This window comes from Tachyglossus aculeatus, chromosome 17, assembly GCF_015852505.1.
Source record: "Tachyglossus aculeatus isolate mTacAcu1 chromosome 17, mTacAcu1.pri, whole genome shotgun sequence".
Classification (NCBI taxonomy): Eukaryota; Metazoa; Chordata; class Mammalia; order Monotremata; family Tachyglossidae; genus Tachyglossus; species Tachyglossus aculeatus.
Window position 1 is genome coordinate 8138176 of NC_052082.1, and position 27730 is coordinate 8165905.

The 27730-nt window shown below is 47.4% G+C and overlaps 1 protein-coding gene across 6 annotated transcripts in view; it reads left to right on the forward strand.

The window, feature by feature from the left end:
* Positions 1–27730, forward strand: part of RUFY3 (RUN and FYVE domain containing 3) — an 86502-nt gene that overhangs the window by 32379 nt on the left and 26393 nt on the right. For 3 of the 6 annotated variants that reach the window (XR_005454668.1, XM_038759457.1, XM_038759461.1), the window contains exons 2-6: positions 9923–9976; positions 20646–20819; positions 22206–22323; positions 23818–23919; positions 26911–27034. Coding sequence is in view for 5 of the 6 variants with exons in the window: in XM_038759457.1 (XP_038615385.1) it covers positions 9923–9976; positions 20646–20819; positions 22206–22323; positions 23818–23919; positions 26911–27034 (572 nt within the window). In the remaining variant the exon portion in view is untranslated. The remainder of the gene's footprint in view (positions 1–9922; positions 9977–20645; positions 20820–22205; positions 22324–23817; positions 23920–26910; positions 27035–27730) is intronic. The other 3 variants (XM_038759460.1, XM_038759459.1, XM_038759462.1) reach the window with 1 other exon arrangement.

The window sequence follows — 27730 nt, forward strand, 5'->3', positions numbered from 1 at the left end:
AGTGGAAAGAGCCCGGGCTTGGGAGTCAGAGGTCATGGGTTCTAATCCTGACTCCGCCACTTGTCATCCGTGTGACTTCGGGCAAGTCACTTGACTTCTCTGTGCCTCAGTTACCCCATCTATGAAATGGGGATTAAGACCGTGAGCCCCACGTGGGATAACCTGATTGCCTTGTATCTCCCCCAGCGCTTAGAACAGTGCTTGGCACATAGTAAGCGCTTAGTACAGTGCTCTGCACACAGTAAGCGCTCAATAAATACGATTGATTGATAGTAAGCTCTTAATTAATGCCCTTATTATTATTCCCCCCTCCCAGCCCCACAGTGCTTTCATCCATTCGGTCGTATTTAGTGGATGAATGAATTCATTCAATCGCATTTATTGAGCACTTACTGTGCGCAGAGCACTGTACTTATGTACAGATGTGTTACCTATTACGTTATCTATTAATATTAATGTCTGTCTCCCCCTCTAGACTAAGCTTGCTGTGGTCAGGGAATGTGTCTGTTGTTATATTGTACTGTCCCAATCAATTAGCACAGTGCTTCGCACACCGTAAGCTTTCAATAAATATGACTGACTGACTGCCGGACTGACTGACTTTCTGCCTTGACCAAAAATCCCAGGGAAATGCCCAGGGACCCCACGTTACACCCCTGACTTGTCATGTGTATGTGTTTTGAAGAACTTGCTCTTCCTCTCGTCCCTCTCCCCGACCGCTTCCCCTTTCTGGCTTGATTCCCCACAGATGGACAAGAGACAGGGTCATGGTCGTCATCGTTTACTTTGCCTTCTGCAAAATATTTTCCCCGTGTTTGCTAGCCCCTCCTTAGCCCCCCAGCTTCAGTCCGAAGCCTTTGATATATATATAGAGAGAGGTTTTCACATAAACCAATACTGTGGATCCTTAAATTCATGAGGCTTTGTGGCTTAGTGGGAAAAGCATGGGACTAGCAGTCAGGGGATCCGGGATCTAATCCCGGCTCTCCGGAGTTTAGACTGTGGCTCCCCATGGGGGATCGGGACCGTGTCCAACCTGATTATCGTATATCCAGCCCAGCGCTAATCCCAAAGTGCTTATGGCCTAGTGGATAGAGCATGGGCTTGGGAGTCGGAGGGCGTGGGTTCTAATCCCGTCTCTTCCACTTGTTTGCTGTGTGACCTTGGGCAAGCGACCTAACTTCTCTGTCCCTCAGTTCCCTCGTCTGTAAAATGGGGATTGAGACTCTGAGCCCCACCGTGGAACAACCCAATTACCTTGTATCTGTCCCAGTGCTTGGCACATAGTAAGTGCTTAATAAATACCATAATTATTATTATTTAAAAAACAAAGCAAAAACAAACACCATATTTATTCAATGGGTGCTCAGTAAGAACAAATACCGTTATTATTATTACTACCACTACTGAGAAGCAGCGTGGCTCAGTGGAAAGAGCAAGGGCTTGGGAGTCAGAGGCCGTGGGTTCAAATTCTGGCTCTGCCGCTTGTCAGCTGTGTGACTTCGGGCAGATCACTTCACTTCTCTGTGCCTCAGTTCCCTCGTCTGTAAAATGGGGATTAAGACTGTGAGCCCCACGAGGGACAATCTGAGCACCTTATATCCTCCCCAGCACTTCAATGTGGCTCAGTGGAAAGAGCCCGGACTTTGGAGTCAGAGGTCAGGGGTTGGAATGCCGGCTCTGCCAATTGTCAGCTCTGTGCCTCAGTTCCCTCATCTGTAAAATGGGGATTAAGACTGTGAGCCCCCCATGGGACAACCTGATCACCTTGTAACCTCCCCAGCTCTTAGAACAGTGCTTTGCACATAGCGCTTAACAAATGCCATCATCATCATCATCACTGAGAACAGTGCTTTGCACATAGTAAGCGCTTAACAAATGCCATCATTATTATTACCACTATGACTATTAATATTACTACTACTAATAATATTAATGGAGTTTTTTAAGCATATACTATGCGCCGAGCACCGTACTAAGCCCTGGGGTAGATACTCCTACGACCATACTCTTTTCTGGATTACTTCTGTCAGCTGCAGGGCTGGGGCTGGGCTTCCGTTTGGAGAACTGATCTAGGCCCGACTTTATGCTTCCCTTTTGCTTGGGTTTCGTGGTGTGTGTTGGTTTCACCCTTAGCTGTGCTGGGAAGGGGTTTTTGTGTCAAAGCACCCAGTGGCAAAATCGGGTCATCTGCCGTTTATAGCCCTTGGACACACGCCAGCTTCCCTATCATCTTGCCCCCTCTTACTCTTCTACTGCCGCACAGTCCGCTCCTCTAACGCTCATCCTCTCATTGTACCTCAGTCTCCTCGTTCTCGCTGCTGACCCCTCGCCCACGTCCTCCCTTTGGCCTGAAACACTGTCCCTCCTCACATCCGACAGACAATTACCGTACCCCCCTTCAAAGCCTTATTGAAGGCCCACCTCCTCCAAGAAAGTCCTCCTTTCCTCTTCTCCCACTCCCTTCTGCATCGCTCTGACTTGCTCCCTTTATTCATGGAAGCAGTGTGGCTCAGGGGAAAGAGCCTGGGCTTTGGAGTCAGAGGTCATGGGTTCAAATCCCAGCTCTGCCACTTGTCTGCTGTGTGGCTTTGGGTAAGTCACTTCACTTCTCTGGGCCTCAGTTCCCTCATCTGTAAAATGGGGATTAAGACTGGGAGCCCCACGGGGGACAACCTGATCACCTTGTTATGTCCCTAGCGCTTAGAACAGTGCTTTGCACATAGTAAGCGCTTAGTAAATGCCATTATTATTATTATTGTTATTATTATTATTATTATTCATCCTCCCTTCCAGCCCCGCAGCACTTATGTCCATATCTGTAATTTATCTGTATATTAGTCTATCTCCCCCTCTAGACTGTAAGCTCATTGTGGGCAGGGAATGTGTCTGCTTATTGTTCTGTTGTACTCTCCCAAGCGCTTAGTACAGTGCTCTGCACACAGTAAGCACTCAGTAAATACCATTGATCGATTGACCCAGCCTCCTTGCCCAGCCCCAGATGACCGACTGCCTTGCCAGTGTGTATCACACTCTGGGGATGCTCTTGAGTGAACCATGAACAGCATCTGGTCCCTCCAGAAAGAAGCAAGGATACGGGCAGTTTCGTGATTTAAGGTTCCCCAGATTTTTGAGGGTGTTTCAAAGTGCGGGTGTTTACTTGGCCGCTCTGAGATGCCACCATCCTAACAATTGCGGCACTCCATTTCCCATTAGCGTTTAACGTGTTTTAGTTATTAATGTCCTGAGTAGATAATTTAGGTTCCGTATTTTACCCCGTCATTCATTTGCCCACTAATCTAGAGCATTTTATTTCTTCTCCCTCTCTTACCATTTTGCGATCATTATATTACAGTAGACGGGAAATGGGTCAGTGGCTCGCCCGGTCTGTGTTTCTGGCGAGCAGGAGCTCAAGGGCCAGTATTTTGCAAGTTTAATGAATGAAAACTGTATTTGTCCACGACGGTAGTCTGCTCTGTCAAGCAGAACAACCATTTTGTGCCAGGCTTAATGCCCAAAACAAAATGGAGGCCCAGGAGACTGGCCCCAGTGGGGTCAAGTTATTGTTTTAGTCTTTGGGGTAAACTTAGCGTGGAACATTGAGACGCTGAAGCTTTGAGGAAATAAAGGAAAGGAAAGAGGGTGTGGGGCGGCCAAAGTAGTAGTAGTAATAGCAATTATTAAGTGCTTCTTGTGTGCGGAGCACTGCACTAAGCCCTGGGAAAGAATGTACAGGTGGGAATCAGACACAATCCCTGTCCCTTGGGGAGCTACCAGTCTAGGAGTCTCTGCACACAGTAAGTGCTCAATTAATACGATTGAATGAATGAATCAAGTGGGAGGTAGGCATTATCATTACTATTATCGTTATATGTTAAGCGTTTGCTATGTGTCAAGCACTGTTTTAAATGCTGGGATAATACAAGTTAATTAGGTTGGACATACTCCCTGTCCCCTATGGGTCTCACAGTCTAAAGAGAAGGGGGAACAGGCATGGAAACTCCATTTTAGTGAGGAAACAGACACGGAGAAGTGAAGTGGCTTGCCCTGGGGTCACACAGCAGACAAGCGGTGGAGCCGGGATTAGAACCCAGATTCTCTGATTCCCTAGCCCGGGCTCTTTCCACTTGGCCAGACTGCTTCTCTATTATTGGAGCAATGAAACACAACACTAAGGCAGCATAAGACATAGACAAATACACTAAAAAAAAAAAAAAATCAAAATCAGCGGGCTACAAGAGAGGGAGAAGGAAGATGGAGAGGAGGTGGAGAACAGTTCCTAATGTATTCTCCCTAGGGCCCAGTTCAAAACTGGGTGCTCAGGAGGAACTCAATGAATTAACCATTCGATGGTCTCCCCGCTTCCCTGGCTCCAGCTCACTCTCTTCCCTCAAAGCCGCTAATCCGAGTGCAGGGCCAGGCTAGGGAAGCAACCCAGGGATGGGAGTCACAGGACCTAGTTTCCAATCCCGGCTCTGCCCCTTGTCTGCTGTGTGACCTTGGACAAGTCACTCAACTTCTTCAGGCCTCTATGTCCTCATCTGTAGAATGGGAACTCATCACCTGTTCTCCCTCCCTTTTAGACTGGGAGTCCTGTGTAGGGTGGGGGACTGTGTCCAACCTGACTATCTTGTATTTATCCCAGCGCTTGGCACGTAGTAAGTGCTTAACATGTACCATCATTTAGACCGTCCTTGTCCCGTGGGGAGCTCCCAATGTAGGAGTATATATAATTGGGGAGAGGAAACTGGCAGTAAACGTTATCATTATTATTATTATTGTTATATGTTAAGCGTTTACTATGTGTCAAGCACTGTTTTAAGCACTGGGGTAATGCAAGTTAATTAGGTTGGACACGTTAAGACTGACGTAACTGCGTACAGGTCCCTGGGCTGACATGTTCAACTGCTTTGTTACCCGCGGACATCGGTAGCAAGGGCTGGAAAGGAGCAGCTTTAGCAGAGAAACATTTTTCCCACAGATGTTGGTGCTCATGACGCCCAGAAATAAAGGCCAAAGCACCACCTGAAATGTTCAGAATTGAAACCTTACTTTACAAGAATCTTCTTCTCAAAAATCAAACCCGAGGATTACTTCCAAATGGCATTTTCTCAAACTCCCCAAATGCGAACCCTGATGATTTTGTAAAGCGAGCGTTTTGGCAACACTCGGAAGCAAGAGTTCTCACCGAGTGACCTGGAATTTTTCAAATGCCCATTTTGCAGGTGGTGAAACCGAAGCCCAGCAAACTGAAGTGGCTTGCCAGTGCCAGGGGTCAGGATATAACCTCCAATTTCCAATCTCTCAGCATTGTACATTGTCTCGAGGCTGCAAGCTTGTCGCTAGACTGTAAGCTCATCATGGGCAGGAGACGTGTCTAGCAACTCTTTTGTACTGTACTTTCCCAAGTGCTTAGTATAATGCTCTGTAAATACCATTGATTGATGGGTTATCCTCTGCCTACAAAAGTCCATTCTCAGTGTGGTGACCGGGGACTATAGATGACTCCTTCCCACTCCTTATGTTTCCTTGTATAGAACCATCAAACTTCATTTACGGTTCTTTATTCTTTCTTCCTTAAACAGCCAATTAAAGCTACTGTATTCCTCAACGTTTTTCAAACTAGCTGTTTAAATGCTGCATTTTCTGCTGAATAACTTCAGCTAGTCACTTTTTTTTATTAATGCCTGTCTCCCTCTCTACATTGTAAATTCATCGTGGGCAGGGAGTGTGTCTACCAGCTCCGTTGTATTGAATTCTCTCGCGCTTGGCACAGTTCATTGCACACGGTAAGCACTGAATAAATACCGTTCATTCATTCAGTCATATTTATTGAGCGCTTACTGTATGCAGAGCACTGTACTAAGCGCTTTGGAAGTACAAGTTGGAAGTACAAGTTGGCAACCATTGATGGATTACAGTCTACTGTCAGGGGCGGGCACTGTACTTAGCGCTTGGGAGAGAATAATCCAGTAGAGTTAGTAGCCTTGTCTTCAAGGAGTTTATAGACCATCAGTCATTGTCATATTAATTGAGCACTTACAGAGCACTGTATTAAACACTTGGGAGAGTACAATATAACAGACCCATTCCCTGCCCACAGCGAGCTTACAATCTAAAGGATGAGCTTACAGCCTGTCCAGAGGCAAGCCAGTGACAGATCAGTCAGCCGCAGCAGAGAATTGTGGCAGTCCCCTTGAATGCTAGTAGTAGTGATAGCATTCATTAAGCGCTGACCCTGCGCAGAGCACTGTATTGAGCGGTGGGAGAGAACACACAGCTGGGGAATTAGGTGCCGTTCCCGTCCCTCAGGAGGCTCACAATCTACCATGGCTGCGTTCAAGATAACATGCCGTTTTCCGATGAGAAAATGGAAACAAAGTTGGCCAGTGGGAAATGAGACCACGGAAGCCAAGAGACTCGCTTGCAAGCAAGTGACTCTTCTCGCGTCCACGGGAGTGGGGTTATTTCAGACCAGTGACCAATTAGCGGGGCCAGAGAGGAGCCCTCTCTCCTGCCTTTGGGCTGGGGTCGTGGGATCTCTTTGGTACCTAGAACCCTAGGAGGACACAGGGAAACTGAACTGGCCACGTCCGAACAACTCAGTGCTACATTTGGAAGGTCTCACGTTTTAATGATGCCGGTGGCCTAAAAATATCCTTAGAGGTCAACGTGCTGGGAAACCGACTCCCTGAGGCGTGAAAATAACTGTCACATTTTCTGTCATTTTCATTCCCCCTCTGTTTCTCGCGTGCCTCCTGGGGAGAAATACTACAGGACAGAAAGCACCAAATTAAGAAATAGGGGAGACGATCAGGGTTTCCTTCTTTTCAGCCGTGATACAATCCAACCCCGGGTGGGTCGGGGCCAACGGAACCTGACATCGTTAGATCACTGTGGTCACTGAGTCTCTCTCCATCATCAGCAAGATGTCATTTCCTTTCTCATTTTTTTTTCCAGCAAAGAGGTCTTTAAGCAGCGTGGCTCAGTGGGAAGAGCCTGGGCTTTGGAGTCAGAGGTCATGGTTCAAATCTCAGCTCTGCCAACTGTCAGCTGTGTGACTTTGGGCAAGTCACTTAACTTCTCTGGGCCTCAGTTACCTCATCTGTAAAATGGGGGTGAAGATTGTGAGCCCCACATGGGACAACCTGATCACCTTGTAACCTCCCCAGTGCTTAGAACAGTGCTTTGCACATAGTAAGCACTTAATAAATGCCATTATTACTATTATTATTATTAACAAATACCATTATTATTATTATTATTATTATTAAGGAAACAGGTGGCCTAATGGAAAGTGCCCAAGCCTAGGAGTCAGAGGACCTGGGTTTTAATCCCAGCTTTGCCATTGCTCTGCACACAGTAAGCGCTCAATAAATATGATTGATTGATTGATTGATTTGGGTGCTGTGTGACCGTGAGCTAATCTCACCTCTCTGGGCCTCAGGTCCCTCCTCTGTAAAATGGAGATTCAATATCTGTTCTCCCTCCTACTTGGAGTGTGAACCCCCTGTGGGACAAGGGCTGTGGCTGATATGATTATCTCATCTTTACGTCAGAGCTTGGTACAGTGCTTGGCACAAAGTGAGCGCATAACAGATACCACAGTCATTTAGTAGGGTGTGTCAGAGTATTTGACTTACACATCAAAGGCAGCTCAGTTTTCTCCCCAGTGAGGACAGAGACAAAAAACTACAGTTTTGTGAGGCTAAAGTCGTCTAGAGTTCACAACCTCATCTGCTATTATTTCACTCAAAAGCCCTCTTGTATCTGCTTTGATTTTATTTTGAAGATAAGTACAGTTTTTCCTTGTAGTTGAAATTTTGTGAAAATATAGTAAAAAACTGATTGTCCAAGCAGCTATCTGAGCCAGTCCATCTCAGAACCAAGGCTAGGCAAAAATCTGTTGGTGCTTTTTTAAAAAAATCTTTTTTTTCCCCTAAAACTCAGAACAAAACTAACGGGGAATGCTTGGACAAACTCATGTGAAGGGGTTTGGGGGCCAATTAATATGAACAATCATCTTTCCGCTACCTTGATCTTAGGTAAAACAGCACGACTAGCTGTAATAGTAATGGTGATGGTATTTATTCAGTTGGGTAGGGACCGTCTCTATATGTTGCCAACTTGTACTTCCCAAGTGCTTAGTACAGTGCTCTGCACATGGTAAGCGCTCAATAAATACAATTGAATGACTTCAGAGCTTATTGTGCGCCAAGCATTTTACAGATGAGGAAGCTGAGACCCAGAGAATCAATCAGTCATATTTATTGAGGACTTAACTGTGGGCAGAGCACTGTATGAAGCGCTTGGAAGAGTACGGTGCAAAGATAAGTTAAGGGACTTGCCCAAGGAGACTCTGTGGGTCATTGGCGGAACCCTCGTTCTGGTTTTCAGTCTGGCACTTGCTCCCCTCGACCATAGATATACTGGGCTCCAAGTAACTTTTCTCTCTCTCTTTTTTTTATAATAATAATAATGGCATTTATTAAGTGCTTACTATGTGCAAAGCACTGTTCTAAGCGCTGGGGAGGTTACAAGGTGATGAGGTTGTCCCACGTGGGGCTCACAGTCTTCATCCCCATTTTACAGATGAGGGAACTGAGGCCCAGAGAAGTGAACTGACTTGCCCAAAGTCACACAGCTGACAAGTGGCAGGGCTGGGATTTGAACCCGTGACTCTGACTCTGGCTCAGTAAGAGCACGGGCTTTGGAGTCAGAGGTCATGGGTTCAAATCCCAGCTCCGCCACTTGTCAGTTGTGTGACTGTGGGCAAGTCACTTCATTTCTCTGGGCCTCGGTTACCCATCTGTAAAATAGGGATGAAGACTGTGAGCCCCCCGTGGGACAACTTGATCAGCTTGTATCCCCCCCCCAGCGCTTAGAACAGTGCTCTGCACATAGTAAGCGCTTAACAAATGCCATCATCGTCATCATCATTTCCACTGAGCCACGCTGCTTATAGTATTTGTTAAGCGCTTACTATATGCCAGGCACTGTACTAAGCACTGGCCTTGTTCTGTCTTAAGCCGTCGAGTCATTTCTGACGCATAGCAACACCACGCTCTCCATCTGCAATCTTTCTGCTAGTGGATCTGTAGAGTTTTCTTGGTAAAAATCCGGAAACGGTTTCCCATTGCCGCCTTCTGGGCAGTAAACTTGAGTCTCCGTCCTCGACTCTCTCCCAGGCCGCTGCTGCCCAGCGTGGATGAGTTTTGCCTTGTAAGCAGATGGCCTTTCACTCGCTAGCCGCTGGCCAAGCTAGGAATAGAATGGACGGGCCTCCGCTTGACTCTCCCTCCCGTAGCCAAGACTGGTAGAGGACTGGAAACTCTCCAGGTGCAACCCTGAGAGGGGGAGCACTGGGCTAGATGAAAGTTAATCATCATCAATCATCATCAATCGTATTTATTGAGCACTTACTGTGTGCAGAGCACTGTACTAAGCGCTTGGGAAGTACAAGTTGGCAACATATAGAGACAGTCCCTACCCAGTAGTGGGCTCACAGTCTAAAAGGTTGGATGCAGTCCGTGTCCCACTTGGGGCCCACGATTTTAATCCGTGTCTCACAGGTGAGCTAACTGAGGCCCAGAGAAGTGAAGTGACTTGCCCAAGGCCCCACAGCAGACAAGTGGCGGGTCCGGGACTAGAACCCAAATCCTTCGAATGCCCAAGCCCGTGCTCTGTCCACTAGACCTTGCCGCTTCCCTGGTCTTTAATAAACGTTCGCGAAATAAACGTACGAGTCAATCCTGTGCAAGCAAATCCTCCGCTGGCGGACGAGTTTGAGTTGCAGAAATCCCCCTTTCGGTTATCCCTTTTGCGATCTTGATTTCTTTTTTAAAAGAAAACCTCTTTTCTTTGGATCATGGCTGGCATGACATTTTATCTCTCTTTTCCTTTCTTTTTGCTGTTGGCAAAGACTCTTGGGAGGATTTGACAGATTTGGTGGAGCAAATGCGTGATGATACCGAAGGTGCGTGCCACCCCGACATATTTCAGCTGCTACTTTCCTTTTCTAACTGGCGTTTTGACGGTCTCTCTAAGAGGAAGTTCCACTTTTTTAAGCTCCCTTCCAAAGGAGGTCTGTAACTGGAGCAGTAAGCACGTATGTCTGTCTTTACGCAGGATCCGCCTCTCTAGAGTTTAATATCTACTGTCGTCAAGGCTCTGGTTAGAAATAAAGTCACTAAAGAGCCGTCTCTCCCCCCTGGGTCCCCTGGATTTCCCAAGTCAGTCACTGCCCGCGTTTAAAATGATCAAGACGATTCTCCAGGGTTTCCCAGAAAACATGCATGAAGCAGTCGGGCAAGCATCTAGTTTGTTTCGATCGGAAATCTCTCTCGTTGCCCGCGGTGCCTCTGATATTAAAAGTGATCAGATGTTTTGTGAGTTGTTTAAATTTTATTTGGTAATGATTAGGATCCAATTCCCGTGCAGAAGCAGCGTGGCCTACTGGATAGAGCACAGGCCTGGGGGTCAGAAGGATGTGTGGGTTCTCCTCCCGATTCTGCCCACATGAGAAGCAGCGTGGCTCAGTGGACAGAGCCCGGTCTTTGGAGTCAGAGGTCATGGGTTCAAATCCCGGCTCCGCCAACTGTCAGCTGTGTGACTTTGGGCAAGTCACTTCACTTCTCTGGGCCTCAGTTCCCTCATCTGGAAAATGGGGATGAAGACTGTGAGCCCCCGTGGGACAACCTGATCACCTTGTAACCTCCCCAGCGCTGACAACTGTGCTTTGCACATAGTAAGCGCTTAATAAATGCCATCATCATTATTATCATTATTATTACATGTCTACTGTGTGACCTTGGGCAAGTCACTGAACTTTTTTGTGCCTCAGGAACTTCATCTGGAAAATGGGGATGAAGACTGTGAACCCTTTATGGGTCATGGACTGTATCCAACCTGATTCACTTGTATCTATCCCAGAGCTTAGTAGACATAGAAAGAACAAATGCCACAATTAGTATTATTAATAGTTAATATTATTATTATGAGTAACAGCTGAGAAGTGTAACAATTTGAAACAGACAAGCTTGTTCATTCAGTTGTATTTATTGAGCACTTACTATGTACAGGGCACCGTACTAAGTGCTTGGAAAGTACAATACAACAATAGAGACAATCCCTGCCAACAGCGGGTTCACAGTCTAGAGGTGGGGAGACAGACAGCAATACAAGTAAACAGGCATCAGTATAAATAAATAGAATTATATATACATACATAAGTGCTGTGGGGTGGGGAGAAGTGTGACGAGCAAAAGGGAGCATGTCATGGTGACACAGACGAGAATCTCCTAACAGTGATCAATCCCCAGTAAGGCTAGTAATACTAATAATAATAATTGTGGTGTTTTTTAAGTGCTTACTATGTGCTAAGCACTGGGGTAGATACAAGCTAACCGGGTTAGACACAGTCCCTGTCCCACATGGGGCATCTGTCATCCAGGAGGTTTTAAAAAAAAAAATAGCAAGGTCTTCCCTGAGGGCAAGCTTGAGGAACCTGTCCTTTGTCTAGAGGCCAGTGGGGAGTCAGTGGGAAAGCCAAGAGTGGAAAATTCAATCCCTTTCCAGCCTCTCCTTCTGTAGAAAAGCGCTACAAGGCCTTGTGAAGGAGCCTAGGACCTGGTATGACTGTCCAGCTTCCCACCTGCCCTAAACCTAAATTTGGCCAACAGTCCCTCTCTTCATCCCTCTCGGCCTAGCCGCCTTTCAGCCCATTGCCTTTCCTTCTCCTGAAAATTATTCCTTCAGGGGACACTGCCTTTCCTTAGAGGGGGACTGTTTTGTTTTTTTTAATGGCATTTGTTACTAGGTGACTGGCTCCGTACTAAAGGCCTGGGAAGATACAAGCTAATAGGTATTATAATAATAATGTTGGTATTTAAGTGCTTTACTAGGTGCCTGGCTCTGTACTAAAGGCCTGGGAAGATAGAAGCTAATAGGTATTATAATAATAATGTTGGTATTTGTTAATAATAATAATAATAATCATGGCATTTGTTAAGCGCTTACTATGTTAAGCGCTTACTAGGTGCCTGGCTCTGTACTAAAGGCCTGGGAAGATACAAGCTAATATTCATTCAGTTCATTCAATCATATTTATTGAGCACTTACTGTGTGCAGAGCACTGTACTAAGCACTTGCACTTATATTAGGTATTATTATAATACTTATAATAGGCTTATAATAGGTATTATAATAATAATGTTGGTATTTGTTAAGCGCTTACTAGGTGCTTGGCTCTGTACTAGAGGCCTGGGAAGATACAAGCTAATATTCATTCAATTCATTCAGTCATATTTATTGAGCGCTTACTGTGTGCAGAGCACTGTACTAAGCACTTGCACTTATAATAGGTATTATTATAATGCTTATGATAGGCTTATAATAGGTATTATAATAATAATGTTGGTATTTGTTAAGCACTTACTAGGTGCCTGGCTCTGTATTAAAGGCCTCGGAAGATACAAGCTAATATTCATTCAATTCATTCAATCGTATTTATTGAGCGCTTACTGTGTGCAGAGCACTGTACTAAGCACTTGCACTTAGGTATTATTATAATACTTATAATAGGCTTATAATAAGTATTATAATAATAATGTTGGTATTTGTTAAGCGTTTACTAGGTGCCTGGCTCTGTACTAAAGGCCTAGGAAGATACAAGCTAATATTCATTCAATTCATTCAATCGTATTTACCGAGCGCTTACTGTGTGCAGAGCACTGTACTAAGCGCTTGCACTTATAGTAGGTATTATTATAATACTTATAATAGGCTTATAATAGGTATTATAATAATAATGTTGGTATTTGTTAAGCGCTTACTAGATGCCTGGCTCTGTACTAAAGGCCTGGGAAGATACAAGCTAATATTCATTCAATTCATTCAATCATATTTTTTGAGCGCTTACTGTGTGCAGAGCACTGTACTAAGCGCTTGCACTTATAATAGGTATTATTATAATGCTTATAATAGGCTTATAATAGGTATTAGAATAATAATGTTGGTATTTGTTAAGCGCTTACTGTGTGCCAGGCACTGTTCTAAGCACTGAGGTAGATACAAGGGAATCAGGTTGTGCCACGTGGGGCTCACAGTCCTCATCCCCATTTTACAGATGAGGTAACTGAGGCACAGAGATGTTAAGTGTCTCACCCAAGGTCACTCAGCTGACAAGCGGCAGAGCTGGGATTAGAACCTGCGACCTCTGACTCCCAAGGTCTTCTCGTACGGTAGGATTCTCATATGGTCGGATACTGGCCCTGTCCCACACAGGCCTCAAAGTCAAAATGCCCATTTTAAATTGAGGTAGCCGAGACACGGAGAAGGGAAGTGTCATGCCCAAAGTCACACAGTTTACAAGAGGCAGAGCTGGGATTAGAACCCATGCATTTATCACTCCCCTGTGCCGGCTCAAAACATATTAACAAAATAAAATCCTTTTATTTTGTTTAAATGTTTTGTTTCGTTCTCTGTCTCCCCCTTCTAGACTGTGAGCCCACTGTTGGGTAGGGACCATCTCTATATGTTGCCAACTTGGACTTCCCAAGCGCTTAGTTCAGTGCTCTGCACACAGTAAGCGCTCAATAAATACGATTGAATGAATGAATGAAATGCTCAGGCCATTTCGTTAAGTGCATACTATATGCCAGGCATTGTACACAAGCTAATCAGTACGTACCCCACATGAGGCTCACAGTCTTAATTCCCATTTTGCAGATGAGGGAACTGAGGTCCAGAGCAGTAGAGTGACTTACCTAAGATCACAGAGCAGACAAGTGACGGCGATGGGATTCGAATCCAGGTCCTTCTGTCTCCCAAGCCCATGCGTTATCCACCACTGATTCACCCCGGGGTCTGGGTGGAAGTAAAGGGGGCAGCTCTGATGTGCTGTGTACTCTGACAATCCAATCAAGGAAAAAGGAAAATGCCAACGAAACATTGACTCGATCCAAGTTGCGTCCATTTGATGTCCTGGCCTGGCCGATCGTTCTTATTGTTTGGATTCGGTCTTGTTTCTCCCTTCGTTCCTTAAAGAAGTGGCGTGGCCTTGTCTGCTGTGTGACCCTGGGCCAGTCTCTTAACTTCTCTGTGCCTCCTTTGGCGTAAAATGGGGATTCAATACCCGTTCTCCCTCTACCTTTGACTGTGAACCCCGTGTAGGGCAAGGGGCAAGGACTGCTTAATCTTGTGTCTACCTTGGTGCTTAGCACAGTGCTTGCAAGGTACATAGTAAATGCTTAATAAATGCTACAGTTATTTTCATTATTACCATCATCATTACAATTACTAAGATCTGGAGAGCAGACTTTTCCCCAAGGGTGAAGTCAGTATGTATTAGATTAGTTAGATGTATTAGATATTAGTATGTATTAGATTAGTCCTTCTGGACTGTGAGCCCACTGTTGGGTAGGGACCGTCTCTATATGTTGCCAACTTGTACTTCCCAAGCGCTTAGTACAGTGCTCTGCACACAGTAAGCGCTCAATAAATACGATTGCTTGCTTGATTGATTGAGGGGAAAATGGTTGGACTTTTACAAACATACATGCGTAGAAACCACGTGGCCTAGTGGAAGGAGCTTGGGTTTGGGAGTCAGAGGACCTGGGTTCTAATTCTGGCTCTGCCACTGACCTGTTGTGTGACCTTGGGCGAGTCACTTCTCTGCGCCTCAGTTCCCTCATCTGCAAAATGGGGATCCACTACCTGTTCATCCTCCTACTTAGTGAGCCCCATGTGGGACCAGATTACTTGATATCTACCCCAGTGCTTAGTACAGTGCTTGACACTTAAATACCACAATTATTATTATGCACAGAACAGTGACCTCTGACTTGCTCCTGATCTTTTAGACTGTGAGCCCACTGTTGGGTAGGGACTGTCTCTATATGTTGCCAACTTGTACTTCCCAAGCGCATAGTACAGTGCTCTGCACACAGTAAGCGCTCAATAAATACGATTGATTGAGTGGTGCTGAAGTCTTCTCAACTTGGTGGGGACATTCTTGGCTGTAAGTAGCATTACTGTTCGTTTGAGACTCATCGGGAGGGGGAGATTATAACTCTTAATAACCGCATTATCCAGAACGTGAGGATAACAGAGAAGGAGGCCCCAGACAGACAACAATAATGGCAACTGAGAAGCAGAGTGGCTCAGTGGAAAGAGCCCGGGCTTTGGAGTCAGAGGTCATGGGTTCAAATCCCGGCTCCGCCAGTTGTCAACTGCATGACTGCAAGTCACTTAACTTTTCTGTGCCTCAGTGACCTCATCTGTAAAATGGGGATGAAGACTGTGAGCCTCCAGTGGGACAGCCTGATCACCTTATAACCTCCCCAGCACTTAGAACAGGGCTTTGCACATAGTAAGCGCTTAATAAATGCCATTATTATTATTATTAACAGGGTTTTAAGGAGGGCAGAGGGGTCCACAGGGTCAAAAGCAGCAGCTGGGAGGTCAAAGAGGGCAGAGTAGAGGCCATTGTGGGCAGCCAGGCGGAAGATCACCTCTTGACCTTAGAGAGGAGTGGGCTCTGATTCCATTCTCATTTTTCTTTTGTCTGCCCTCACCGTTTGCCTCACTGACTCCTTCAGGGGCTAAGGAGCCGAACCTTAATTGAGTTTCAAGTAATCACCTCAGAGCTCAGTGCCCAGCTTTGAAAATTGCCCACAGATGTTAGTCTCAACAATCCTAATCAGGCAAAAACCCTTCAGTCCCCCCGGGAGGCTCCTTCCCTGGTGGGGACAGCTGGCCATTTTCTCTAGCTGGTGTGAGGGAGCAAGCTCTTTTCAGTGGAATACCAAACGGTGAAATTCGGGGACTTTTGTCCAGGTGGCCGGCCGCAGTCTGTATCAGGCTGGTTGTGGTTCATTATGTTAGGGCTTCTGGGTTGGTTATGAATGTTCAGCATAATAATAATAATAATGGCATTTATAATAATAATAATAATGGCATTTATTAAGCGCTTACTATGTGCAAAGCACTGTTCTAAGCGCTGGGGCATTTACAAGGTGATAGGGTTGTCCCATGTAGGGCTCACAGTCTTAATCCCCATTTTACAGATGAGGTAACTGAGGCCCGGAGAAGTGAAGTGACTTGCCCAGAGTCACACGGCTGACAAGTGGCAGAGCCGGGATTTGAACCAATGACCTCTGACTCCAAAGCCCGGGCTCTTTCCATGCTATTAATTAAGCGCTTACTACGTGCGAAGCACTGTTGGGGTTTAGTGAGCCTTTAGTAGATGCTCAGCACAAGATGGGCCTGTCACATCCAGCCCCTGGCCCACGTGGGGCTCATCGTCATCATCATCAATCGTATTTATTGAGCGCTTACTATGTGCAGAGCACTGTACTAAGCGCTTGGGAAGTACAAATTGACAAATTCAAATTCCCAATCCAAAACTAAAATGGGGTCGTCCCCATTTTACAAATGGGGAAACAGAGGCACAAATTTTGAGTGACTCACCCGAGGTCACCCAGCTGACCGGCGGCAGATCTGAGACTAGAATCCAGGTCTCCTGAAGCTCGATGTGGGCAGGGAATGTGTTACTGTTGTATTGTCCTCTCCCAAACGCATAGTACAGTGCTCTGCACACAGTAAGTGCTCAGTAAATATGATTGAATGAGTGACCCCATCAGCCCAGGCTGTCTTTCCACTAGGCTGATGACATCAGAGAAGCAGCATGGCCTAGTGGAAAAAGCCTGGGTTTGGGAGTCAGAGGTCGTGGGTTCTAATCCCAGTTCCTCCAACTGTCAGCTGTGTGACTTTGGGTAAGTCACTTCACTTCTCTGGTCCTCAGTTCCCTCATCTGGAAAATGGGGATTAAGACTGGAAGCCCCCCGTGGGACAACGTGATCACCTTGTATCCTCCCCAGTGCTTAGAACAGTGCTTTGCACGTAGTAAGTGCTTAACAAATGCCATTATTATTATTATTATTATCACAACGGAAACTAGAGTCCTTATGGGCAGGGACCACGTCTACCAACTCTGTCGTGTTGCAACTAGTACTTCCCAAGCGCTTAGTACAGTGCTGTGCACATAGTAAGCACTCAATAAATACGATTGAATGAATGAATGAATGGACTCTCCTGAGTGTTTAGAACAGTGCTCTGCTCACAGTGAGTGGTCAATAAATACCACTGATTGATTGATTGTTCTTAACGTAAGGTTTCCAAGAGCATCTCCCTTGAAGAACTGGGTGTATAGAGTGTGTGTATGTGTGTGTTTGTGTGTATATGGGTGTACACACACATGTGAACTTCGGTTGAAAGGAAGAACCTCCTAATGGTCTCAGTTGCCAGGGGAGAGTCGGGGAGGCCTCCAACACCGGAAAACTGTTAGGAAAAAGCACACACCGTGTCGCCAGGAGGCAGGGAGCTGGACCTCCAGCCTGGAAACACGGGATTCCATTTGCAGAGCCGAGGAACGTCGCGATTCCCATTTTCACCTTCCAGCGTCGGTTTCTCTCTCGGGTAAACGCGTCGTGTGACCTCTGGAGGAGGCTTCTCCACCCAGATGCGCTCCGGAAAACGAGCTGAGCAGACCAGAGCGACGTTAATATGTTTTATTTTGTTGTCTGTCTCCCCCTTCTAGACTGTGAGCTGTTGTTGGGTAGGGACCGTCTCTATATGTTGCCAACTTGGACTTCCCAAGCGCTTAGTCCAGTGCTGTGCACACAGTAAGCGCTCAATAAATACGATTGAATGAATGAATGAATGAATGAAGTGGATCACTGGCCACCGCCCTTCGTGGCCAGCAGCCGGGCTAAGATGCGGGAAAGAGAAACCGGTTATTGGACGAGGCCCCAAGTGGCAAAGCAAACCGCAGACCCCTGATACCCAGACAGTTTGGGTTTCTACCGAGTTGAGGGGGAAATGAAAGAAAAGCGTTCTCCCACCGCCCCGGCCGAGCAGAGCCCTCCGCCAGAAGCTGTCACAGCCGCCGCCAAGGCAGAGAGACTCGGCTTCTGCTACAGACAAATCGCAACGTTTTGCTTTGCTTTATGCATTGTCCTGACTCCCTTATCCCTCTTCCTCCTCCTCTTCCTCCCTCTTTCCCTGTCTTACCCCCCCAATAGAGTGGGAGGGACAGGAGAGGGAAGGCAAATCGGTTAATCTTGCTCTTTTGTTATGGTATTTGGTAAGTTATTACTCTATTTTATTGGGAATAGAGTTATGGGCCTGGAGGTCGGCTGTTGGGTAGGGACCATCTCTATATGTTGCCAACTTGTACTTCCCAAGCGCTTAGTACAGTGCTCTGCACACAGTAAGCGCTCAATAAATATGATTGAATGAATGAATGAATAAACTAGTTTCTAATCCTGACTTCCCCATCTGTCTGCTAGATGATCTTGGGCCAGTCACCCAACTTTGCTATACCTTAGTCACCTCATCTGTAAAATTGGGATTAAGACTGTGAGCTCCATGTGGGACAGGGACTATGTCCTACCTGGTTCTCTTGTGTCTGCTTAGTGTTTAGTACAGTGCCTGGCACATAGAGAAGCAGCGTGGCTCAGTGGAAAGAGTGCAATAGGATTACATATTTACTATTCTATTTATTTTGTTAATGATGTGCATTTAGCTTTAATTCTACTTATTCTGACGACTTGACACCTGTCCACATGTTTTGTTTTGTTGTCTGTCTCCCCCTTCTAGACTGTGAGCCCGTTGTTGGGTAGGGACCGTCTCTATATGTCACCAACTTGTACTTCCCAAGCGCTTAGTACAGTGCTCTGCACACAGTAAGCACTCAATAAATACAATTGAATGAATGAATGAGAGGGAAGGCAAATCAGTTAATCTTGCTCTTTTGTTATGGTATTAAGTTACTACTCTATTTTACTTGTACATATTTACTATTCTATTTATTTTGTTAATGATGTGCATTTAGCTTTAATTCTATTTATTCTGACGACTTGACACCTGTCCACATGTTTTGTTTTGTTGTCTGTCTCCCCCTTCTAGACTGTGAGCCCGTTGTTGGGTAGGGACCGTCTCTATATGTCACCAACTCGTACTTCCCAAGCGCTTAGTACAGTGCTCTGCACACAGTAAGCACTCAATACATACGATTGAATGAATGAGTGAATGAATATGTGCCTGACACTAAGCCCTCTTTTCCTTTTCTTCAGCTCCCTTCTGCGTCACCCTGACTTGCTCCCTTTTTTCCCCAGCCCAACCAGCCCCCCAACACTTACAATAATAATAATGGCATTAAGCGCTTACTATGTGCAAAGCACTGTTCTAAGCGCTTGGGAGGTTACAAGGTGATCAGGTTTTCCCACGTGGGGCTCACTGTCTTAATCCCCATTTTACAGCTGAGGGAACTGAGGCCCAGTGAAGTGAAGCCCAAAGTCACACAGCTGGCAATTGGCGGAGCCGGGATTTGAACCCATGACCTCTGACTCCAAAGCCCGGGCTCTTTCCAGAGCCACGCTGCTTCTCTATCTGTAATCTGTCCCTTTCTGTAATTTATTTATATTAATATCTGCCTCCCCCTCTAGACTGTAAGCTTGTTACGGGCAGGGACTGCGTCCATTATAATATTATATTGTACTCTCCCAAGCGCTTAGTACAGTGGTCTGCACACAGTAAGCGCTCAAGAAATATGATTGATTGACTGACTGAATGAGCGCCGGGGTAGATACAAGCGAATCAGGTTGGACGAGAAAGAGGGGAGTCCTCTAAGTAGAAAAGGTTGGGAATTGGGTATTTTCAGCTGGGGACTTAGCAGATCAGTTAGGCGTGTGACTGCCTCTCAGCAAGCCAGAAAGCCAAGAGTCGGCTACATCCGTGAGCATTAGAGAAGCAGCGTGACTCAGTGGAAAGAGCCCGGGCTTTGGAGTCAGAGGTCATGGGTTCAAATCCCGGCTCCGCCACGTGTCAGCTGTGTGACTTTGGGCAAGTCATGTAACATCTCTGGGCCTCAATTACCTCCTCTGCAAAATGGAGATGAACACTGTGAGCCCCCCATGGGACAACCTGATCACCTTGTAACCTCCCCAGCTCTTAGTACAGTGCTTTGCACATAGTAAGTGCTTAATAAATGCCATCATTATTATTATTTATATTTTAGAGAAGCAGCGTGGCTCAGTGGAAAGAGCCCGGGCTTTGGAGTCAGAGGTCATGGGTTCAAATCCCGGCTCCACCGCTTGTCAGCTGTGTGACTTTGGGCAAGTCACTTCACTTCTCTGGGCCTCAGTTACCTCATCTGTAAAATGGGGATGAAGACTGTGAGCCCCACGTGGGACAACGTGATCACCTTGTATCCTCCCTAGCACTTAGAACAGTGCTTTGCACATAGTAAGCGCCTAACAAATGCCATCATTATTATTGTTATTATTATTATTATAAGGGAAAATCCAAAGCTCAGTCTGTCAGGCTTCTTCTTGCGTTCCTACCGTCGCTGTGACCCTGGCCAAAGACTCCATTTTCCATCTCTCCTACCTGTCTCCCGCAGCCCGGACCGAGATCTCTCCCTGAGAGTCTCCCCCCCACCCCGCGGCCCTTAATTGCCCTCGGTGCCCGTTATCAACCTCGCATTCTCCTGCTCGAAAACAGTGAAGCGATTACGGTGCTCAGTCTTAAATAAAACGTCCCCTTGGGTAACCGGGTCCTTCCCCCGTCTCTTCTGGCTGCAGATCCTAATTATCTCATGGCCAATGAGCGCATGAACCTGATGAACATGGCCAAGCTGAGCATCAAGGGGCTGATCGAGTCGGCCCTGAACCTGGGTCGAACACTGGATTCCGACTATGCACCGCTCCAGCAGTTCTTCGTGGTGATGGAGCACTGCCTGAAGCATGGCTTGAAAGGTACCGCGCTCCTTAGGAATGACATAAGGAAGCCTCTCTCATCCTGTCTTTCTCCCTTACTCCCCATCTCTCTCCCCCTGTTTCTTTCACTCTCCATCCCCCAACCCATTTCATCCTTTCCTCTCTCCCCCTGGGGGGAGATTCCCTTTGGGCCTTGCGGGAATGCAGGAACTCCAAGCTGATGTCTGTCCCCAGCTTAACAGAGAGGCCGGGGCCAGCAGATGACTCCAGAGACATTTGCCTTCTAGGCCTGGTCCTCTTCCGTTCTTGATTCTCAGGGAGAGTGGAGTGGGGCGAGGAGAGAGGCCTTGGATGAGAACCAGGACCTGTCCTACCTGTTAATATTTGAGGAACTTTGCCGTTTTTTCTGATACTTTGCCATTTTTTCTGATACCCCTGGTTATGCCGCCAGCTCACCCGCCTCCTGCAGTGTGGCCAGTCCAGAATGGAGCCTGGTGTTGCCTTTATTTATCCCCAGGCCCCAGAAGGCTGAGGGGAGAGCGGGAGGCTGGCTGTCCGCTGTCCGATTGCTGGCCTGGGGCTTGGGAGGCATCTGCAGTTCAAGGGGAGGCAGGGGAAGGGAAGAGAGAGAGGAGAAAGAGGAAGGAGAGAGAGGGGGAAAGAGGAAAAATGAAAGTGCGGGGGGAGAGAGAAGAGGGAGAGGGAAGGGGAGGGGGGAAGAGGGGCAGAGAAGGGGTGGGTGAGATGGGGTTGAGAAGAGAAAGAGAAAGGCGAGGCTGGCTCTTGCGGCATAAACTGATTCCCTGGGAAGGTCCTGATGGTTCCAGTTAAAATACATCAATCAATCAATCGTATTTATTGAGCACTTACTGTGTGCAGAGCGCTGTACTAAGCCCTTGGGAAGTACAGATTGGCAACAGATAGAGACGGTCCCTACCCAACAGTGGGCTCAATCAATCAATCAATCGTATTTATTGAGCGCTTACTGTGTGCAGAGCACTGTACTAAGCGCTTGGGAAGTCCAAGTTGGCAACATCTAGAGACGGTCCCTACCCAACAGTGGGCTCACAGTCTAGAAGGGGGAGACAGAGAACAAAACGAAACATATTAACAAAATAAAATAAATAGAATAGATGTGTACAAGTAAAATAAATAAATAGAATAATAAATCCGTACAAACATATATACATATATACAGGTGCTGTGGGGAAGGGAAGGAGGCAAGGCGGGGGAGAGGAAAGAGGGGGCTCAGTCTGGGAACATCCCCCCCTCGCTTACCTTCTTCCCCACAGCACCTGTATATATGTTTGTACGTATCCATTACTCTACTTTATCTGTACATAGTTATTCTATTTATTTTGCCAATATGTTTTGTTGTCTGTCTCATATCTCATATATACATATCTCATCCTCCTCCTGCTCTAGCCAAGAAGACTTTTCTGGGACAAAATAAGTCCTTCTGGGGGCCGCTGGAACTGGTGGAGAAGCTCGTGCCCGAAGCAGGGGAGATAACAGCCAGTGTCAAAGACCTCCCGGGGCTTAAGTAAGTGAAAACCTGCACCCCCTCTTCCCACCTAGGAAGCCGGGGTAGTCGAGTGGGAACAGGAAGTGGAGACATTGTCAGCAACCAAGTCAGAGGCCCTGCAGCGGGCAAGGCCCCAGCTGGTCACATTGTCTGCCGGAAAGACAGGGCCTCCACCCTCCGCCCTTGGGGACTCGAGAGTCTCAGCAAGAGCATCACCGTGCACTCATCATCTGTTCCCAACCCCAGGTCTCGGGGGGTGGGGCCGTCAAGTGGGCGACGGACACTGCGTCCAGGAGGGTCTTACACCGGAGATTTGAGGGGAGGCCAGCCAGGTCTGGGAGGATCTGACACCAGAGAGCAGAGGGGAGGCCAGCCAGGTCTCGGAGGGTCTTACACCAGAGGCCAGCCACTTGTGGGAGGGTCTTAGACTTCCAGTCTAAGGGGGAGGGAAGGCGGGTACGGAATTCCTGTGGTACAATGAGGAATCTGTGGCACAGAGAATTTGCCCAAAGTCACCCAGCAAACAAGGGGCAAAGCCAGGGTTAGAATCCAAATCTTTGCTCTTTCGTTATATTTTTGTTTTTTGGCGGGGGTGGTATTTACGTGCCCAGCCCCGTACTAAGTGCTGGGGCAGATACAGGCTAATCAGATAGGCCACAGCCCGTGTCCCACATGGAGCTCACCGTCTTAATCCCCGTTTTACAGATGAGAGAACTGAGGCACAGAGAAGTGAAGTGACTTGCCCCAAGGTCACACAGTAAACAAGTGGAGGAGTCGGCATTAATAATAATAATAATTATAATGGCATTTATTAAGGGCTTACTCTGTGCAAAGCACTGTTCTAAGTGCTGGGGAGGTTACAAGGGGACCGGGTTGTCCCACGGGGGGCTCGCAGTCTTAATCCGCATTTTACAGATGAGGGAACTGAGGCCCAGAGAAGTGAAGTGACTTGCCCAAAGTCACACAGCTGACAATTGGCATTAGAACCCAGGTCCTTCTGACTCCAGGGCCCGGGCTCTATCCACTAGCCCACACTCCTCGTTTGGAGGTGTTGGGAGCGGATTGAGCACCTGGGAGGTTGGGATGGGGGGAGACAGTGTCAGGATGGAGGTTTAGTGTGGAAAGACCCTCCCTGCAGCAATCAGTGGTATTTACTGAGTGCATATGAAGCGCGGAACACCACAGTAAGTGCTTGAGAGAATACAGTCCAACAGAGTTGATAGTTGATAGCTAGGAGTGGAAAGTCTCGAGGGGCTTTAAGTCCCACCATCAATGGAAAGGCCGGCATCCCAGCTGGCTTAGTGCAGTGCTCTGCACACAGTAAGCGCTCAATAAATACGATTGATAATGACAGGAAAATCAGGGAGGGGAGCGAGCACCTCTGAGGGCAGGCTGTAATCGATGAGGCCAGAAAACCCCCCTGGCCGGAGGAGGGGGTGTCCAGGTGACCCGCGGTCGTAATCCAGTGTGTCTGTCGGCATTTGGGTCGATCTGATTTCTTCCTTTTGGCAGGACGCCGGTAGGCAGAGGAAGAGCATGGCTTCGCCTGGCCCTGATGCAGAAGAAGCTCTCTGAGTACATGAAAGCCCTGATCAACAAAAAGGAACTTCTCAGGTGAGGCGGTGCCGCCGCCGACATTCGCTCCTTGCTTGGCACCACTATCCCTGACCCCGTGGGCCTCGCCCCCACCCGCCTCCCAGCTACTTTCATTCATTCATTCATTCATTCATTCATTCAATCGTATTTGTTGAGCGCTTACTGTGTGCAGAGCACTGTACTAAGCGCTTGGGAAGTACAAGCTTCTTTGCCCCGGCCCCTGTCCCACTGGCCAACGTGCCCCATCCCTGCTTCAGTTGTGTAATCCCTTGGCTTAGCAAGGGGCAAGGCTCAGTCAACAGCGCTCAGAACAGTGCTTTGCACATAGTAGGCGCTTAACAAATGCCATTATTATTATTATTATTATTATCAAGTGGGAAAATGGTTCTCCAAAGTCACAGAAGCCTGCTAACCTCACTGAGCAGGCCCTGAGGTGAGGGTGAGGGGTCTGAGTCTGAGCTAGATACTCTCAGCACATCCAGAACACAGAGAAGGCCGAGGGTCTGATCCCGGGGAGCTATATAATAATAATAATGGTATTTGTTAAGCGCTTACTATGTGCAAAGCACCGCTCTAAGCGCTGGGGAGGCTACAAGGTGATCAGGTTGTCCCACGGGGGCCTCACAGTTTTAATCCCCATTTTACAGATGAGGTAACTGAGGCACAGAGAAGTGAAGTGACTTGCCCAAAGTCACACAGCTGACAAGCGGCGGAGCCGGGATTTGAACCCATGACCATATAAGCCATCCCCCGCCCTTCCTCCTCTCTTTCTCGCTCTCTCTCTTCCCCCCCAATTTCCTTTCTCCCCTCTTCTCTCTTTTCTTTCTTGTAATGGTATTTACTACACGCCAGGGTAGGTACAAAATGCTCCCATCAGACATAGTCCCCGTCCCACACGGGGCTCACAGTCTAAGGCGATGGGGAGATCAAGGCTCTCCCCGCCGTTTTATACGTGAGGAGATGAGACTCAGAGAGGTTGTGACCAGCCTGACGTTGCGCAGTAAGTCAGTGTCAGAACCAGGATTAAAGGTGTCCTGACCACCCCGCTGCCCGCCCGCGGGCCCGTGTCTTTCCAGCAGGCCTCCAGAACCTTGAGAAGGAGGAGGATCTCGGCGTTGTCGTCGAGCCCGGATGGAGAGCTCTGAGGGAGCCTGGGTTTGTAGAAGTGCTCACCTCCCGCACAGCCCAGAGCACCCGATTTGGGCACTCATTCTTCCCTGTGAGGCCCTTGGGAGAACGGAAAGGGGATTAACCGCAGGAGCCCCTTCTCTTTCTCCTCCTTCTCCTCCTCCTCCTCCTCCGGAGGTCGGGATCCAGGGTAGCAGCGTGGAGCCTGGATCCTCTCCTTTCTTCAGGGGCTCGTTTTCCTGGTTCTTGCCCCTTCTGCCCTTCCACTCCCATGACTGGCCGGCTTAGATCAGGTGAATATTGAATCAGCAGGGGTGGCTAGCAGCTCTGGAGAAACATTTAACCAAAATAAGGGCATGTTGAAACTCTCCTCATCCCTGTTGCTCTGTCCTCCATTCCAATGGATAATGGGGGTGGAATTTTCCCTGCCTTAAGTTCCTCAGATTTGTTGTATATCTTATCTGTTAGATATGAGCTCACCTCCCTACTGAGAGCTCACCTCCTCCAGGAGGCCTTCCCAGACTGAGCCCCCTTTTTTCTCTCCCCCTCCCCATCCCCCCCACCCTACCTCCTTCCCCCCACAGCACCTGTATATATGTTTGTACAGATTTATTACTCTATTATTTTTACTTGTACATATTTACTATTCTATTTTGTTAATGATGTGCATCTAGCTTTACTTCTATTCATTCTGACATCTGTCCACATGTTTCATTTTGCTTTCTGTCTCCCCCTTCTAAACTCTGAGCCCGTTGTTGGGTAGGGACCGTCTCTTTATGTTGCCAACTTGGACTTCCCAAATGCTTAGTACAGTGCTGTGCACACAGTAAGCGCTCAATAAATACGATTGAATGAATGAATAAATATCTCACTTTGACCTTACAAACACCTGAGAGAGAGAGATAGCACTTCCCTCATTTTATAGGTGAGGAAACTGAGTCCTAGAAAGGTAAAGATAAAGATAGAAGCGGCGTGGCTCAGTGGAAAGAGCCTGGGCTTTGGAGTCAGAGGTCATGGGTTCGAATCCCGCCCTGCCACATGTCTGCTGTGTGACCTTGGGCAAGTCACTTAACTTCTCTGAGCCTCAGTTCCCTCAGCTGTAAAACGGGGATTAAGACTGTGAGCCCCCCGTGGGACAACCTGATCACCTTGTATCCCCCCAGTGCTTAGAACAGTGCTTTGCACATAGTAAGTGCTTAACAAATGCCATTATTATTATTATAAAGTGGCTTGTCTAAGATGACAGAGCCAGCTGGAGCTCTTTTCATTAGATCATGCTACCTCCCCTTCCAGGGGAGAGATGGGCCTCCAACCCGCCTTTCCAGCCCTGCCTTAGAGAGGTCATCATCATCAGTGGTATTTATTGAGTGTTTGTGGTGCACAGAGCATTATACTAAGCATTTGGGAGCATAGACAGTATAAATAAATGTTACAGAAATTTTTTTTGGATCCTATTTATTGAGCGCTTAGAGCACTGTACCAAGTGCTTGGGAGAGTACAGTATAACTATAAACAGACAAATTCCCTGCCTTCAGTGAGATCACATTCTAGATGTGTGCTTAAGTGCTTTGGGGCTGAGGGTGGGGCGCATATCAAATGCCCAAAGGTCACAGAACCAGGTGCCTAGACGAAAATGGTCATTCATTAAATCCTATTTATTGAGCGCTTACTGTGTGCAGAGCACTGGACTAAGCACTTGGGAGGTACAAGTCTGCAACCTATAGAGACAGTCCCTACCCAACGACGGGGTCACAGTCTAGAAGTGGTCATAATAATAATAATAATAATAATGATGATGATGATGGTATTTGTTAAGCGCTTACTATGTGCAGAGCACTGTTCTAAGCGCTGGTCATGTGACTCTCCTGTTTGTTCCCACAGTGAATTCTATGAACCCAATGCGCTGATGATGGAGGAGGAAGGAGCCATCATTGCCGGTCTGTTAGTAGGGTTGAATGTCATCGATGCTAATTTCTGCATGAAAGGGGAAGACTTGGATTCCCAGGTACAGAACAGTGACTTTGCCACGCGCCCCATTTGCGATCTCCAATCAGTCAATCAATCAATGGTATTTATTGAGCGCCGAACAAAGCGCTTGGGCCAGTACGATACAGTAGAGCCGGTAGATCCGCCCCCTGCCTGCAAGGAGAGTTTACAGGCTAGAAGGGGAGGTGAAGAGTAAAAGAAATTCCAGAGGGAGGAAATGGGAAAGTAGAAGGATGTGGATGCTGTGGGGTGGGGGCGGGGAACATAGGGGAGGGAGAGGAGGAGGGGGGAAGTGAGGGGTTCGTCAGGGAAAGCTCCTCGGCGGAGATGTGATTTCAGTAGGACTTTGAAGATGGGGAGAACAGTGGTTGGTTAGTGAAGTGAAAGCCTGCAGGCCAGTCACCTAGTTGATTCCCCTGGCAGGGTCGGGGAGAGAGAAGGACCGTGGGTAGCTGAAGCTAGATAGAGGAGCGCTGTCCTCCCGGGTCGGCTTGATTGTCCTGTCCAAAGCCTCTGGGCAATTAGAAGCCCCCACAGCCCCCCACCAGCCCATCCTTGTCTGAGGATCCTTTGAGCAGCAGCAAAGCGGGCGACTAGCAGGGTGTGTCCACAGTGCTCTGAATAGCAATAATTGTGCCATTTGTTAAGCACTTATAATGTGCCAGGCACCATACTAAGCCTCGGGGTGGGATACAAGTAAAGCGGGCTAGAAGCA